At 40.8% G+C, this 18,843-nt stretch overlaps 1 protein-coding gene across 1 annotated transcript; it reads right to left on the bottom strand.

Moving 5' to 3' along the window:
* Positions 1 to 10,823: 10,823 nt before the first annotated feature.
* On the bottom strand, positions 10,824 to 11,918 carry LOC136949398 (actin-1-like). The gene has a single exon (XM_067244034.1). It carries the CDS (start codon positions 11,916 to 11,918, stop codon positions 10,824 to 10,826), a length of 1,095 nt encoding a protein of 364 aa, XP_067100135.1.
* Positions 11,919 to 18,843: the final 6,925 nt, after the last annotated feature.

Here is an 18,843-nt window from a genome sequence, read left to right as displayed (position 1 = left end):
GTCTGTCAAGGTTACCTGTTATACCTAGAGTACAGTAAAGTCAGATGAGAGGTGAGAATGTGTGGGTGTATATAGTATATTTCTATGTGAGGTGATAGGAGCACATTTTGGACAGCTAATTATTTGAAAACATAGCTCTCTTCCAGGGGAGCTCGACATCAGAGCAAATTATTCATGGTGAAGGCTAGCCCTGGGAAGCTGAGCGATTAACGAGCATGACTGGGTTAACTTAGGCCCAGCGGAGTTGCATCTGACACTCTCCAAAAATTGCTCTCCTGTGGCTTCAGTTTGACTCTGCCTGCCAGACAATCCTGGAGGGACAGTGTACACACAGATCCACACAGACGCTCACAACATTTTACACTTAGGCTACCCTTAACCACAACAATGCCATGAACACCCAAGACCAACTGTAATAGTTTTATGTTCAGGTTTACAACATGATAGTATCACACATTTTATCAGATTTCCTCTCACTACGATCCTGTACATGATGGAAAGAGCTTCTCTGGGCAGTGATAAATATGTCTCTAGTTTATGAGAGAAGATAGCATCCGCTGGGCCAAGTCCTCTTCTCCCTCCACTATAACGAGAGCCATGTGCACATCTAATCACATTTTTCTATTCCTTCATGCTGCTTCAGCTCCACGTACTTTAATTGCTAGACATAAAATCGACATTACATGAAATATTTTCTTCTCATGCCTAAGATAAATAATAGCAGACTCAGTTTTAATGTCCACCCTACACTAATTTAAGTCCTTTCAGAGCGCTGACTACAGTGTTGAAAGTGCGTAAGAGAGGCAAATGAAGAGCTGTAAATTTAAGAAAGAACATTTAGGAAGCCTTGAAAGATTGTGTGAAGTACTAATGTGAAGGAAAAAATACAAATATAAAAAATAAATAAAAAATGTTTTCTCTTCTATGCCTATTATTACAATTTTTAAGTTTTATTTGTATGATAAAACAAAAAAGTTATTTTTAAACTCGCTGAGGTCTCATTACTGAAAAAGTGCTTACACAATAATCCGTCTGTCTGTGATTGACATCATTTCTCTGGTGAGGAGACAAATGTAGCTCTCATGTGTATATCTCTGCACGCATATACTTATGTTGTCTTCTCAACTCTCCAACAAAACAAAATCTTTCGTCCCTATTTCCTAGTCCTCTCTCAATCTTGTGTATTCTTCGCCTCTATTTGGAGTAAATAGAGTTGGACTAATGCTCTCATCATTCCTCTGTCTCTCTCCTCTGCACAGCACATTCTGCTGCCTCGCTTCCCCTTTCATTTCCCCCTCACATTCTGTTAGAACAACTCTATACTACACCAGGGAGAAAGGAGCCTCTCACATCATTCCTCCACTGAGCTGGAAATAGGAAGTTGAGAGTGTGAAGATGCCTTTGACAGAGGGGGTTGAGGGGACTGAGCCCACAGCCTGATGTTTAAATCAAGGAGAATCTGTGGGGTTTTGTCTGAAGTCTGTTGGACAAAAAATTATTAAATAGTGATGAATACATTTCTGAATGTGTGAGGAATCTAAGGACAGTGTCATCGGACAGGCTGGTCCCTTTCTGTGATGTGTTCAAATTAATGTGCTTATGTGATGTTTTTTTGTTTTTTTGTCATTTAGCTGACGCTCTTATCCAGAGCAATTTACAGTAAGTACAGGGACATTCCCCCCGAGGCAAGTAGGGTGAAGTGCCTTGCCCAAGGACACAACGTCATTTGGCACAGACAGAATCAAACTGGCAACCTTCTGATTACTAGCCCAATTCCCTAACCGCTCACCCATCTGCCCGTTTATATTGTCACAGAGTGTACAGAAAGAACTGTAGTATATTAATTGTACTGCCATTGATCCCTATGAAATAAACAATGGGGTAATCTGCCACTGAACTCTGACTACACTTTATCAACCCAAATTCCAGAGATACAAGCATCACCATGAGGCTAAGAGATTGAGAGTTTCCTTAGCTCTGCTGGATACTCTGTTGGTTGTCCAGATCTGTCAAGAGTCTTCTGTAGTAGCTTATGGGATCTGAGGAAAGTACTGAGTAAGCAAGACAGATTACCGCAGTGAAATGTTTAACTTACTGCACAGAGACTGTCAAACGTATACCCTTACCTTTCCACAGTCCAGAATCAGCTCCAGGTCTGAGATGCATATATGGATGAAATATTGATAATAAAATATCAAAAAAATCTGTGAATCTAGACTAACAGCCCTGATGAAAGGAAACCTTGTTGTTAACCAGTGATTCCCCCTGATGGACATTAACATCCAGACATCTTGCAAGCTTTGAATGGAAATGGTCTTATTGAAGTAGTTGTTAGTCCTCGTCAAAAGGAAATCAAAGACTGATTTGGTCTGTTTCTATAACTTAATCTTAAAAGTCTTGCAAGTATTCATTAGGATTTTCATCTAGTTGAGGAGATCAGTTATTTTTTACAACATACAAGACACCAGAAGAGCTCATTAAATGTGTGACGATTTGAATTAGGAGGACAAATAGACACACAGATTAATCCAAATCTTTTGGTGTGTAGTCAGAGAGCAAATTCTATGATTTATTTTAAAATACTCTTTGCAACACACAAAATAAGTTAAGAACTGGTTTCAATCAGTATTATTAGGGATAAGTCTCATGTTGATGTATTTCCTAAGTGCACCCTGGCCACCCATGAAGAATAGATCCTCACATGACCACTATAGTACCAGCAATTCTGTACAGCAGGCAAAAACACTTTGCAGTCCAGTGATATTGAAATCCAGACTTACTTAATGTCATTATTATAGTTTTACACCGGGGTTAAAAATGCTGAAATAAATACCTGATAGTGAATAAACATTGTATTAAGTTGGTGGGCAGATAAGTGCCAACCCAGCAGTCTCCTCAAATGACCAATTCCTCTAAATAGCCTATGAGCAAATGATCCATCACTAAACTGTTGGAGACACCTTAATTAGACCAGGCACAGCATGGAAAACCACTGCCAAGTGCTAAGAAAGCCAAATATATAAATATATTGGAGTGACAGGGGCTTTTAAACATTTTATACCCAAATGATTTCAGGTGCAAGTCATGCCAGAAGGTTAAAATGCTGATGGTGTGACATTCACATTGTTTTATTTCTTCATAAGGGACAACCCACAGGATCAAAAAACAGACCAAGGACAACAAGCTTTTAAAAGTATGACCCCAACATCACACCTCAATTACATTGATTGACAAAAACTTGAACTCTGTCAAAGTAGTGACTGCATAGTTAACTGTGAAGCCAAAGTATAGCATGTGCAACATTTAACATGCATTGTAATTAATCAAGCATATAGTAGTTGTTTACTGACCAGAGCATTTATTAAAGACAAAGCAACAGGGGCGAATCTCATTTGTTGAGACATGGATCAGGAGCAGCCAGTGGGAGGGGTTGTCAGCTGCTCTGCATATGGCCCTAAGTCATGGGGGAAGGATTTCAGCGGCTGCCCACCAGTGTTTTGCAGCCCACCTGCTCCCCTTCAGAGCCAACTAAACCCTGTCCCCATGTTGAGCATATTTCCTGCACACTGCTGACATCATTCTGGGCTTTGAGGCGTGTCTCACACACACAGTGGGATCACTTTTGTCTTGCTCCAAGGGACAGTCATGGGGACCACCAGGGGGACAGCCAGGGGGACAGGCAAGGGGACCGCCAGCCCCTCCATGGCCCTGTGCTCCATTGAGTCATGTGAGCCAATCTGCAGTTCTTAGCAAAGAGAGGCCTCTATGCTCTAAAAACTATTTTCATGTCAAACTTAGAAGTTCTTCTTTTGAGCATCAAAATAGAGAAAGCTAAGTATGTCTTCATCTTTAAAATCAGATATGATTTCCGATAAGGGGTAATCCCCAAGGGGTCAAAGACAAGATCATTATATCATGAACCCACAGGACTGTGCAAGGCTACTGGATTATTTTGGGAGGTGGGGGCTGGTAAAACAGAAGTCATTCCGAACCATGTAGACTTCAATAAAATAGCAGCAGACCTCCCCATATCCTATGATGCGTCCAATAACATTCATGAAGAACTAACAAATGACAAATAACCTCCTCATACCACTGCCCAACCCTTCGTTTTGTATCTCCTACTTTGGCTTATAACTGTATGAAGATTATCGAAGGCAGTGCTGGCACAATAACTGCGGCACACCAACAATGAGTCAGACTCATTTAAACCTAAATCAAAACATAGAAGGACCAATGTGTGAGTTGAGAGAATTAAGGCCACAGCAGTGAAGACCCGTGGGGTCAGTGTTCTGAGCCAACACGGATGCCCTATGCAGTGCATGTTAATGGGCCTGGGAGAGCTGACTCTGTGCTCTACAGAAGCTACTATCCACCACAAAGTTGAGCCGATGCTTCCTTCCTCCGACCCACACTGATGACAAAGCCCACCTCTAAGGGCCTTGCTCCAGTCAATAGTAACAGTCTGAATCTAAATATAATCATCCATTCCTCTGTTTGTTACAGTCTAAGCAGTAATACAGTTAATCAGCTCTCATGGTGCTCAGTGCTGATACACTCACATAACACATGCAGAAAGCAGGCAGAGCAAATGGAGCAAGGTGATTCAGAATATGTAACAGGGGTCAGTGTGGTGGGAGGTGGTGAGATGAATGACTGAGGTGTGAATCCTTGCTGTTAATGGAGGCATCCACCCCCACCTGCCTCTCAACACTGTGATCATCTCCGGTTCTCGATTGTTATATAGACTGAGTGAGATTCCATACCACAGCAAAACGCAACTGGTACCATACATTCTAACATAGCATTTGGCTTACAGTACGTGGTTAAATACTTCACTGTTAAAATAAAGCACTGTTGCTGTTTATATTGACTGAATTACTTTTCGTAATCAGTATTCACTTAGGCAACATAAGTGAAGCTATTGTGAATGAATCAAGTCAGGAATAATATATAGCCTCTGGTTTAAAATTAACTTTGAAAAGCTTCCTCTTCACACTTCAACCAATAATCTGACCGTTATCTGTGCCTGTTGTGTGTTGCCTTGGTTACAAAGTCCTTCAATGGCATCATAGTACAGTGGAGTTCCCACTGAATGCACAGAGCACCATCATTTGGTTTAGAGAGGGGGATGTACGTTGTGCTGTATGGAGCTAAAATTAGGCACAACTCACTCTAGCTGCCTCTCTTAGAATCAGAGGGTTTGCTTTTCAGACAGAAGGAATAAATAATTCATGCATTATCACATTTTTACACTGGAGCTTACAGTACAAAAGCAGAATAATAACAACAGCTTTAAATATTACAGTAGAGAGCAATCCTCTTTTTTGAGCAATCCTCAGTTTGTTGCCTCTAATTCAGGGAGTCAGGTGGCTGAGCAGTTAGGGAATCGGGCTAGTAATCAGAAGGTTGCTGGTTCGATTCCCAGCGTGATAAATTATGTTGTGTCCTTGGGCAAGGCACTTCACCCTACTTGCCTCTGGGGGAATGTTCCTGTACTTACTGTAAGTCGCTCTGGATAAGTTTTTACTAAAAATGACTAAATGTAAATGTAATTCCGTCCCACAGAATATTATCTATGTAGAGATATCATTTCAGTCTATCATACTTACTCTAAACCTCTTCCTTTCGAAAGGCCATATAGGTCATCTCATCTGCCCAGTGTTTGACCACACAACTAGACATCTCACCAAATAGAGGAGGAAGTCTACTGAGAAGGACAATTACACAGAACTCTAATCCTATACACATACCTAGGTTTCAAAGCCTCCCAGAGTGAGTTAGGGAGAAGATGAGATCCCTTCAACCTCCGGCTCAAACAGTCCAGAGCAATGTATCCACTGTACCTAAGAGAGAATTATCAAGACTAGTGAGCTGAGGTGTCCATCCACACCAGGAGGACACAAGGGCAGCCTCAACCACTGGTCCAGGGTCAGTTCAGTCACCATCTCTGCCTGCTGTCACAGACCTGGCTAACTTAAGAAGAGGCTCTTTCTCAATGAGCAAGTCCTAAGCTGTCATGCAAATCATGTGTGTCTCCATCATGTAACTTTAATCAAAATGGATTTTCCCGTTCCTCACCTGCAATACTTGCAGTTACAGTACAGAACAGCCTCCACCTCCTACAGAGACTAGATTAAATGGATCCATCTGTTGATAGGATTTCCACCCAAAAACTTGATGGAGAGTGACAGTAACTTATATAGACATTTTTATGTATATATCCTTGTCAGTCAGTGAAGGTTCCTTTTAGATGAACTCAACAACCTACAAATGCCACAGTATTTGCAATTGCTGCACTGACTAAGGCTAGTTTGTTAAAATGTTCTCTTTTTCAAAAACGTTATTTGAAATGTCATCAAAATAATAAATCCTATAGAGGGTTACAAAGGTTACTTTTCAGCTCCTTATTGTCCCATATAGAAAGCTTTCAATTTGTGTACAGTTCCAAACAGCATCTTAGGTAGCTGAAAGGGTTTTATCAGGAACAACCTGACTCTGTTTGAGAACCTTTTCAGGTGGCTATTATCACAAAGGTTTACAAATAGCTCTATATATCATTTTTTGTGTGTTTGGTAGGCTTTGAGAAGCTTCCATTAGGATGGCAATGCAGTACACCAGTACGTCTGATGGAGAGTGGAGATGATAGGATGCACCAGACGAAGACGATGCCAACGTCACCACTCCTCTTTGCATAAGCGACTCACTGGAAGATGAAAATGTCTATGGCAGCATGAATCAATGCTGAGGTAAAATATTAATCCATTTCCATTAAAAATTCCCCTTTAAATTTGCTATTTGTGGATGCTGGCCGGGGTGGCTCTTTGAAGCCTCTTGGTGCCATCAGTAACCCTTTCAGTCTAGAGGAGATTTAAGAGCATAGAGGTCTCTTGCTCTTTCCTGGTTGTTCCTCAATGACGTTCTCCTCATTGTCTTTTCTACAGGCTTCACTCCAGTAGATGGAATCAATCTTTCTCTAGAAAGCTTGCAAGCTTATACCCTCCAGCACTCCCCCACACAAGAAGGAGTATTGGGATTTAGAAAAACGGGCTAGGACCAGTGTCAAAGTCTTGATGAGGGATCCAGCTGAACAAAGTACCTGATGATATTAGGATAAAGATTGAAGGGACAGAAAGTGAGCAAAGTTAAACTAGTACACTTGTAAGCATCCTTCAGTCATGCCTCAAATAATGCAGACTGATATGAGATGAAGTATACACTATGTCCACTCAGAGTGGATGACATTTACTGACATGTTAAATAATTAAGTGTCAGACTGGGATGCCATTTGTCACTCTGCACTAATGAGCAACTAACATCAGCTGAAGCAGAAGCCAATAATGCCAATTGAGTTGTTTGAAGCCAATTTTCTAAGTCCAAGCTGGGCAAACAGTTTTAAACTGAATATGCTACAGAAATGGATGAGTATCACCGTCTTCAAAATTTTACATTACAACAATATTGAACACATTAAACACTACAGTTTATAGTCTTCATTTGTGTACACTTCTAGAGAAATCTTATCCTCCTATGTAAAACTTTCAAACTCATTATATGTAGTATCTTAATTTAATAATTAAATGGCATAGTCAATGGCAGTATAAGCCCTAATGCTCACAACAGTTCCATCCCTCAAACGTCAATCACTGGAAATACCACTCTGAGAGCCTCTACAGCACTCCAATATTGCTCTCATCTCACCACACTGCCAAAGTCAACACTTGGTGTCAAGACATGTAACTCATTGTTGCTGGGGGGACGGGGGTAGATGACCTTTCCATCAGACAGGCAACCTTCTGAGTTGCTAAACAAGCTCACACACAACAAACTCAATCCATATACAATAACATCTCCAAGTTGATAATGGCTATAATAATAGAATTAGGACCTCTTTATCTCTCCTTCTCCTGGATACTGACATGGAAGGTATGTTTATACAGATGTAATAATGAAGACATCATTGTTATGCCAAGTTTAAGCAGCCAAACTACTTCATTAACTAATCTACACCTCAAACACACTTAGACACATGCAAGTGATTTGCACAGCATGAAACAGATGCAATACAAAGTGGAAGCCACATTCCCTGAGGATCTAATTGTTGACAAACTGTGAAATCATGTGTTAGTCTCCTCTTCTCTTCAGTGGCTGCTGCTCTGGGCCACCTGGGGTCTAGATCTGGACCCCTTCTGGTAATGCAGAGGACACGCACTGAATGCAGCTTGCTTCCACTGCGGCAGTGGGCACGCTTCCTCAGAGCCCAGAGGACTAAGCTTGGAGACGTATGAATGACACCAATGTGCAGAAGGATCCACAATGCAGTGATGTGTACAGGATGTGTAACTCAATAATGATACAGGCCTACAGATAATGCAATAATAAAAACAATTCTGACGGAAAGTTCTAAAGACGCTGAGGATATTTCACATTTTAACTATTAAATGATATCAAGGATATTATGTATTATTTTAAAAGACAAAAAAATCTGTTGTGTCACACATATTGGTCATAATAGTTTATATTGGCTTTGATTGTTAGTCTAAACTTCCTCTGGAGCTATAAAAGAGTCACACCTGAAGTTCATTGAGCATTCACACCACCTTGTTTCACAGGCTACAGTCAAATCGTTTTTTACAGCCAGCTGGCAAACTGCAAACAATTCTGCTTATATTCATGGTGTGCCTAATTAATTGGATATACCTACCTTAACTTCTCCTTCTTAGGATTTAATATTGTAGATGATCATAGTGGTAATGGCACCTTTCCTGTGCATAATATTACTGTATGTAGGCAGAATATTATTAGAATAAAAACTATAGAATATAGCAATCTGATAATGCGGTTGACTTCGAAATTGTCAGTCATTATCTCTTTTTTTTTACACTTTGAATACAAAACATACATGCTGACTATATCCATGGCTTTTTGGAGACAATGTGAATAATATTATTTTGTTGCAACAAAAAGAAATCAAGTGGAATTGACTTGAGTTCTGCCCTGAGCACTTCACCTTTAACTATTCACAGAGGAGAAAATCCATACACACAGATTATACTCTATCCTTGCCTTTACAACTGTTACTGCATGCGCTATGTCCACTACGATTTCCTACCCAGCTCTAAACAGATTGTGGAAATCAGTTCGACAACTTTAATACGGTTCCATGCCAACCTTGTGGATTTATTGAACATTGTATGTACAATTCTGTATGCGCACCATCTGCACTATTGACGTAGAAACATGTAGTTATCAAGCATTGTCAAGTTTCTACGGTTTCTAGTATGCAGCACCCCCTTAATTAGACGGTCTCTAGGCAATCAACATGTTGGCGCACTCCCTACGTATCAGTAACTTATTAACAAAATGTATTTATAATCACAAACTATTAAGACACAAATTAATTGCGCAGCTTTCGTCCTTGACACTGCAATATTATGTAACTGTAATTGTGGTGTGCACTCATGGAACGCTAAGATCACAGCCTCTTTCATTTTCAATTAAAATGGGCCTATCACAAATGCCCAACGGCGAAGGGAAATCTCGTGCACGCGAGTTTTACAACTACTTGATTAATAATTATTAATGGCATTCATGAAACACATAATTTTTGTGTTACTGTTGTGATAACCTGTCGTTCTTTTGAAATGTCAGAATTATTAAATAAAAATAGGTAAACTGTATAAACTTCCAGGCTTCTGAATGATTATGGTAGCTGACCAAAAATATTATTTTTTCCAATCTAGAATACTAAACTATGGAAAATCGGCAACACAGTGCACCTACCTTCACAGCAAATTTCAGCAAAGAATCCACAGACTTTTGGACGTCCTCCTTCTCTGGCTTCGTACGCACCAAACAGTCCTCTGAAGTTCACGAAGTACTTTCTCTAGCTAAATCAACACGCGTAAATTCCAGCGCTCCTGCCTACCATCTGTTGTGCCTTGCGCGTCGAGCTCGGTTTGGTGATCGAAGAGGGCGGGAGTACAGTGCGCACATTAAATCTATGAGGCAGGCTACACGAGAGAGTGGGGGATGAGAGAGGGTGAATGAGAACGGGTTCATCTGACAACTATCTATGGGTGTGGCAATTCAGTAAACCGACGCAGTTTGCATTGGTGAATCGTTCGATACAGGTGTGAAAGTTGAGTGGATTTTGTGCCACTAATGAGTTCGGGGATGCGCCCCCATAAGACATTCTTATAACCATGTTTTAAATAGTACGATATTCTCTACATCCCCATTAATGTTGAGAGACATGATGTTAGAATAACCTCAACCTCGATCCCTTAAGTCAAGGAAGTGTCAGGATTCAACTCCAAACATAAATTTAGGATTTTTGTTTGTTTGTGAAATTGTTTGCATCCTTCACTTACATGGAAATCTAATGTAGCAGACAGAGAAGCAGACTGTTTGCCGCTTCGAATTTTGGTGGGAATTAAGTCATGCTCTACATTTTGTGATTTAACCAAACCCCCGAAGGTCTAAATGTCCACACAGATTATGGATGAAGCATGAGAGAGAACATTTATACAGAACGGTCTTCCTATGTTGCAAGAGGAGAATAGATGTTCATCAGACACGATTCCTTAAGCAAGGAGATCCTATGTCACCACTAAATTTCCCTTTTGTCTTACAGACACTTTGGTTTTGTCTGTTAGCATCTACTAAGAGAACTTTGAGATCTCCTATGAGCCAGACGAGACTCTGCAATACAATGACAGTATGAATATGCATTTATTTTTCAAATTAGCATTTGTTGCAGACAATATCACATCCCAAATCTCCTAGCATACTCTGCAGTGAAAAGTAGGCATCTTTCAGTTCTAGAAGCATCTCTTGCGCACCACAGCAGAGCCCTCCTCCTCATACTCTTGCCTCTTCACCCACATGGGCTGGAAGCTGCTGAGGCAAGTGATGATGGAGCCCCCCACCCAGGAGGAACATTCCTGATGGGGACCTGACATCACTCTGACCCCGGAATCCCTCGGGGCCAACTTCTCCATCTCCATCTGCAGACGCTCTGTTAGCCCACTGAACAGGGAGGAGCCTCCACACAACACTACGTTGGTCATCAAGGCATCCCGCCACTCAGGGTTGCACTTCTGCAAGCTGTTCATTGCCATGACGTGCACCCCGGGCTTGGACACCCCAGCAATGGAGGGGCAGAAGAGGATCTCAGGGCAGAGGAAGCGTTCGTCCCCCAGGCTGAAAGTGGTGCCATCTGGGAGCCGATAGTCTAGTGGTTGGCGTCTCAGTTCCCCCCTCAGCTCTGTCTCATAATTCTGGGAAATGTAGCAGCTCTTCTTCATCTCCTCCACACAGGAAATGTAACCACAGCCAAGATCTTTAATCAGCTTACTGAGATAGTCTGATATAGCCTGCCCAGCGAGGTCCATGTGAAAGGTGGCATGAGGTAAACAGTACCCATTGCAGACAGGAGAAACTGAGGTCCTACTAGCACCTGAGTCCACTATTAAACCAGTGACTAGTCCAGAAGAGTACATGGATAACACTGGCTGGTAGTTAACATACATGGCTGGGGCAGAAAACTTCTCAAAGAGAAGCTCAGCTATTTTCTCTCTGTTGGAGATGGGTGAGAATGCAGGATCGGTGACCAGAATGCCATGCTCTTTGGGGCACACCTGCAGCTTTTCATAAATGATGTGACTCCAAAGCTTTTCTGTGGAATCCCAGTCAGTAATAATTCCATTGGTGACTGGACTCTTGAGACTGAGGTTATCTGAGCCCTTGCTGGGAATTTGTAATCCAAAATAACATTGGTCCATCATTTTCATTTGAACAAGTGATTTTGTCACAGCTTTTGGCCTCTCAGTTCCAGAAAATCCCGCTCTGGTATAGCCTGATCCAGGGTCAATTACAATAGCCACATTTTCCATGAAGTCCTCACTGCCAACCATTATTAAGTCAGGTGCACTACAATATGAAAGCTTGTGGTCAGATGTTCCTTTGTTTGTCTAATATTTCTATATCATGCCTACAGTTTGTGCCATAATTTGTGCTGCCATGCCATGTAATAGCCTCTGTTACCATGTACTGGGATGCTTTTATAAATTGAGCTGCCTGACATAAATGTGTGACATCACAATGGCACTAATGGCCTTGAAGCATCACCATGGTGCTCCAGTGTTGGGTTTCTATGGCAACAAGCAATCACAGGGTTATTTTTCAATATTTATACATTACAAAGTGATGACAAAGAAAAGCTTTCCTGATCACATTATTTAGAGCCTCAAGTTATGCACACATACTGTAAATCTAACATCACTGGCAAGTTGTTTGAAAAGCACAGAAATTATGCTGACCAAAATATTGAAACCCAAATAGTTTCAAAGGCATACTTACAGTATCTTACAGCAATATAATTGATACCATGTTTGATCTGGTGGATTATTGCAATATTAGATTAACACTATTGGGTCAAACAAGGTTTTGCAAAAACCTGTAACTTCTAAAGAGAGCAAAAGCACACTTACAGTCATCCTGAAGATCTAAAGGACAGAAGCAAGCAGCACTCTGGCCTATGGATCAGCACTGACAGTAAAGGCCATCTCCGGTAGATGAAAGAACTAAGCATTTTTTTTTATTGGACATGCAGTACAACATTACTGCTTCTGAACACATCATTGAAACTGTTTAAGAAGAGAAAAAGGGACTGACCCCTTTTGAATAAAGCCTGTTTGCTGAGCTCTGGACCGCATCCACCAACAACTGCAATGCAGCAAGCCAACAAATCAGCAACGATTCATACCACCTCATATCATTGATGTGTGGGGTAAGACAGCTCATCAGCATGGAGAGCTGTGGAGACTACTTCAGCACCATTGATGCCGTCTGGGAAGAGATGGACCCTGGTTCCTTGGCTTATTGAGCACAATAGTCAGCTGATCGCACTGCACTGTCAGAGCTAGACCTTGGAAGCCTATTCTAGACTTAGCTGGAGTAGAATCTGTGGAGTTTTGAGTTGCACGTCGATTTCTTTGTCAGAAATGAAGAAACCTTTGGTATTCAGTGCTTCCCCTGGAATTTCTTGACCTTCAAAAACTGCATAAAAATTGTTTAACAAGTTACAATATTTACTTATATTGGATTGGTCACAAGGCAACCTACTAACGAGTAAAAATGCATTGATATGGCTAGCTGACCAGTCCTGAAATGTCGCTTCTTTTGTGGAGACAAACAATACAGTTGTTTTCATTTCCTGTTGCTAAGTATGGTGGCAAGCTATGGTGTTAGTTTTTGTTGTCATTCTTGGCTAGCAATAATTTTTTAATTAGTTGGTAAATTGGTTATGGCTTAGTGGGCTGTTCTGCACTTCATTTAATGATAGATGTTGTTTTGCTTAAATGCAGAGGCATGAAGCCATTGCGGTTGGTTTTGCCTACTTAATGAAATCTTGTAAAAGAGTTCCCCCCCACATGTGATGGCCTCCCACTGTTCTCTGGCTTCCTCTGGCTCTGATTACGCTATCAGGTTGAAGTAATTCCAGTTCAGTCTCTCAATCTTTCACATGCACACAAGAATGTATGCTACTAAAGTCACTCTCACACACATATAAACACATGAGGTAGGGCCTTTTTCCCTCTATGGGTAAACCTACAAATGGCTTTTAGAGAATTTAGAATCCTGTATGGCTACGGTTTATGTTTTTTTTTAACTAAGGGCAGTGATGTTTTTGGTTGAGGACGTCAGTTCACAAATCGAGCCTAAGGGTTTCATTTTGTTGTAAAATACTGTATAAAATATTTGAATCAAAGTGGACATTGCTATTCATCAAATCTCTTTGAATTACAATCAATATGTTGTGTCTGTATTGAACATAAAGATGGAGGTCTTACTGGCCTTCAAAATGACAGGCATACAGCCAAGTGCCAGAGCTTGCATACCGTTCAATATTTGGTCTCTTTCTTTACACATCTCTTCAAATGTACTGTACATGGGTACAATACTTGTCAAGACTCCATGTGCTATTTCTGGATTACCAAAAATATGACAGTAAGCTCATTTTGTCTAAACCCTCTGAGATTTAAAAATGTGAGGATGAATATCCATCTTCAGTGAAACAGAAAGCTTCAGGCTGCTTCAATGATATTGATAATACTAATGGTGATAACAAGAGTCCTCATTGCACACAAGATGGTAATAATGAGCCAAAACACATACAAAATATCACATAATATACATCAAAAGTCATTTCCTCTGAGGAAAATTTACCCATAGCTGGCCAATCTGAATCTCCAAAGCTATAAACACCAACAGAGGTGAAAACAAAGAGAGCCCGATTGTGCACTACAGTATTTTAACATCAGTGGAGTTCTTATCTGGCTCTTAAACAGACTGTAATAGTAGTAGACAGGAGTGTGAGCCTACTGTGAAATACCTCAAAGTTTAGAGAGTCAGGCTGAGCCCGAGACAGTGTCTGCAGGGAAGGGGGACAAAGAACCAGCTGTGGTCATGTCGACATGTCGACACGCCCTGAAGCTGCTTCGGTGTTTAACATTCACTTCCTAAAGGTTTCTGTCTCTTGGTTGGAGATTCTGAATATCTGTCACAAACAAGACTACTGACAGCCCATGTGATGGAAAGAGAACATGTCCCCTCGCTGCAGTCAGACTGGGCAGCCACATTCCCGGAGGATGGAGAGGAGAAATAGCAAGTGACAGATTGAAAAGTAAAGAAATTCAGTTTGATTGTTTCTAAATGCAGCCGGTTTCAATTTGTCAATGCAGCAGAACAAAATAGATGCCATGCTTCATGACTTTTAGATTGAAAAGTGTCTTGATGAGCATTTGTGGAGAGCCATTACACAGTATGATTGTCCAATTATGCTTTACCAAGTTCAAATAATTCTTATAAAAATGTATTTGCCCAAAGATGTGGCCTCTGAGCAGTGAACCAATAACACAGGCCAGGTTCACAAGAGGCTTCCTCAAGGGCAGTAACCTGTGGTCCCATTTGGGGAGTTGGGCCCTGAAGCGATGCCTGATGTTGGGTGGGTGGCAACCATTTATAGGTCCTGGAGCAAGGAGCAGGTCAGGCATGTGGTAATGAGCCAATCACCAGATGCCATCCCGCTGCACACAAGCCAGGAACTATTTTCACTCTACTGTGCCAACATCAAGTGAATCTTCCTCCTACCAAAATGTATCTACAATCATGCCCTGGTTCCTGGTGGGACAATAGAGGAAAAGTCCAAATGTATGAAACAAATGATAATAACAGTGATAATAATAATTATACCTTCATGATATCACATTTATTTACCAGTGTAGCTCACTGCAACGCTGTAGCCTCCCCGAGACACTAGTGTGAGTAGCTAACAAAAACTCCTCAGCTGTTCCAAGTCAAACGGCGACAGAACATGTTCGGCACTCCCCTTACTCAAAAGTCTTTCAATAGTTGAAACAATCTGACTACTAACCTGAACTTCATTGCCACAGCCTAAACTTTGTCAATCTGTTCATGAAAATAATTAATTTCAGCCTAAACCGTACAACGGAACGTTAAATCGAATTCAACCAACGCAATCGCTACCAAGACGAACACAGCAGTAGTCTAGTACTGTACTGTAGTAGTAGAATTTACCGGGGCAGCTTCTCCACACAGGGCTATATCGCATTTTGCGTTGTTACTGACAATGATCGCTACCAGTGAGCTTTTTATGAATGAGCGATTTTCCACTAAATAAATGTCAAGCTTATTTACGTTTTTGGGGGCATATTTTCAGTTAGCAGATGGTACTGTTTGAATCGCGATTCTATCTTCTGCCGGTAAAGTCGTAGAATAATCTTCAAAGGGGGTTCTTTATTAATGAATGAATGCAATATGAGTAGGCTAAATGCCTGAAAATATCACGAGAAGGGACAACTTAAAAGGACTTTAAATCATAGAGATTAGGTCCATTTTAACACCGGTCTGCCAAATGTATTCGTTTTGATTCAGCCTGTCAGCTGCCTCTTGCAGGGGAAATGAGAAGACATCATATTTCATTCTACACTTCACTCGTATTTTGAGTTGTAAATGAGCAGCAAAAAAAGATGCTTTTAAATCTATGTAATCTTTATAAATAATAAGTAGGCCCGATGCATTTTTATATAAAATATACAGACCCCTGTGCAACCGACGCAAGCAAGCACACCCTACAATTTCCCCAGAAATGGTATCCTCTCTAGTTCTGATTGATTTGACAACAAAAGAGACACTTATTGTGAACTATTTGCCAAAGGTAAAAATATTCAGATTGAAGGAGTGGGTTTAAAACAAAAGAATGTTAGCATTGACAGTATAGCGTGGAAGCAGTGGACCCAATGAAATCGTCCGCACATGGTTTATTCATTACTCTCCTCTTTAATGGCAAATCAAAAAACTCCCAACGCTTGTATTTACTGGTATTGTATTGTCAGTTTAAATCCATGTCATTTTGAAGAGTCCATCTAATTTAAAGTGAATGTAACCATCGAAAGGTAAAATATAAATAGTTTAAAGTGCATCAGCTGAATTATATATCACATTCCCTTTTGTACAACATTTAGTCTTAGATATCTGTCTGTCTTACACCTTGGATGTATGTCATAATCATCACAGGTGGCACTGAATTTGTAAACAGGAAATAGCGTATAGCTTCAGCTGTGCAGTGTTCACTGATAAGATGACAGTTCTCTATTGATGCAACCATGGAAACCTGGAGAACTGAACTAAACAACTCTCCTGTTTTTTGTGGGCTGTCAAACACTATCACAACATAGCTGCATAATCATCTTCCCCCGGAAAATGTTAAATCCATGTTTACCAAAATGGCTCACATTTGCCAGACATCGTTGATTAGCATTAGTAATGTGGTTGAAAATGTCCAACATTTCAAATTCAACTGTAGTGGTATTTTCGATTCAGAAAGGACATCTTTTTAACAACCACATCATTATGCCCCTACATCATTATGCATTGAATTTTTGTTAAACAAACCTCCATAATTTAAAACCTAAGATTTATGTGGAGTCAAAATAATTATCTTTATACTGTCAATTACCTTTGGCTGGGCTAAAAGTGCTTGGGTGTATTGCATACATACTTACATGCAGCAAACTACCCATGTACAGTTGATACAAGGGGTGAGTGCAATGTGCCGCATAGAGTCTAGCGGGCAAATGAAAACGCAGAGAGAGAGCGAGAAGGATGGGGAAGAAAGAAGAGGGGGGGAGGGCAGGGAGAGAATAATGCTGTTAAATACTTTGCCTACTTGAACGTGACCGTTCCTTCACCCTCCCACAATCTGATTATCATTTCACTCTTTATTTGAAACACTTACTTAGCTTTAATTTCTAACTCTATTCTAAGATACTAAGGTCTATATTTTAAAGGAGGAATTGAGCTTGCAATGTCTTCGAAGATTCAAAAGGATTTTAGAAAACACCTTTACAGTACCTTTCTTTGGACACTTTCAATTGTGTTTTTAGATACAGTATCTTTATCAGTCATTTCTCTACCTTGTTTTGTCAAGACTTTGCACACTTTTTTTCCCTTTCTTGTTAGCTCTATTATCACAGCTCTATTACCCCTGGAGTCATGGAAAGGTAGAGACACCAGGTCTCTGCAGCATTCCAGGGTGCTACTGAACAGAAGCTGCAATTATGAGTCCCCCCTCCCATGGGTCTCTGACATCTCTGAGGGAGGGTGCTGGCTGAGGGGGGAAGCTTAGAGAGAATGCCAGAGATCTGACCTTAGGACCAGCCACTCTTCTTTTAATTACCAACCATTGCTCTGAGTGGAAGGATACTACACGATGCGCCGTCAGCGCAATAGCTTTCTCTTTCTTTATTCCCTTTCTCTGTCCCTCTCTTCCTCTCTCCACTGCCACCCCCACTCCTTTTGTCACTTGTTCATTTAATGAAGCTGTGGTGGAAAACTGGATTTTTCAGCTGTTTTTACTTGAAGACAGAGCCATGAATATTTCAGTGTGCTGAGGTGATTACTGACAGGCTTGGTATCTCCTGGGCTCATAAGGCCCAGCATACGGGTGACAGCGAAGGAGCTGGGAGCGAGGACTGGCTGGATCAGCATCTCATCGTCATCATCTTCCACATCCTCCTCATGCTTCAGCACATGTTCAACACCATCTCTCATTCCCAACATGCACTGTCAACACCCACAGTGATTACTGGAGGTATTCTGGCTCCATTCAGAATTATTGATGTTAATAAGGACAGGAGCCTTGACATGTTTTACATACATTTCAAATTATTGGAAAAATAAAGTCCTAAAACGTTACTGCAAATATAATGTATACCAAAGTACTTATATCAAATCTATTTTCACAGTGATATAATGATGTCATACATACACATCATAAATGGTAAATATAAAAAAAAAAATTCTGTATAGTATTGTGTAGTGCAAATGCCACTTTGTGTGAGCTCATAATATTGAATATATTGAAGGTAACGTCTGAACTAAGAAAGTAAATCCAATTTCACAAGTAAAAATCCCTTTCCCCCCCACCCCATCCAATTCTGTCCGCCAACTCCAGCTTTTGGATGCAGGCACTCAACAAAAGAAAAGCAGTGCAATGCAATTTCTCTGAGATAATGAATTCAAAATGAATTGGCATCTTTCATTCCTCTGGTATTCACTCCACAATAGCGACATGAAGTGGATCTTCCACCTGCAAAGTGATATCTACAAATACCAATCAGATTGTCTGTGATGCAGTCCTGCTCGCACATCGACAAAACTTCATTACTCAGCACATCCAATTCCCATAGGGAGCAGTTGAGGAATCAAAATAAGAAAACAAGACTAAGTCTCTAGGGTCTCCTAGACTAAGTCGCA

The sequence above is a fragment of the Osmerus mordax genome, chromosome 1 (genome assembly GCF_038355195.1).
Source record: "Osmerus mordax isolate fOsmMor3 chromosome 1, fOsmMor3.pri, whole genome shotgun sequence".
In the NCBI taxonomy this organism is placed as follows: domain Eukaryota; kingdom Metazoa; phylum Chordata; class Actinopteri; order Osmeriformes; family Osmeridae; genus Osmerus; species Osmerus mordax.
The sequence above is the reverse complement of the archived record's forward strand: the minus strand, read 5'-3'. Positions and strand labels throughout refer to the sequence as shown.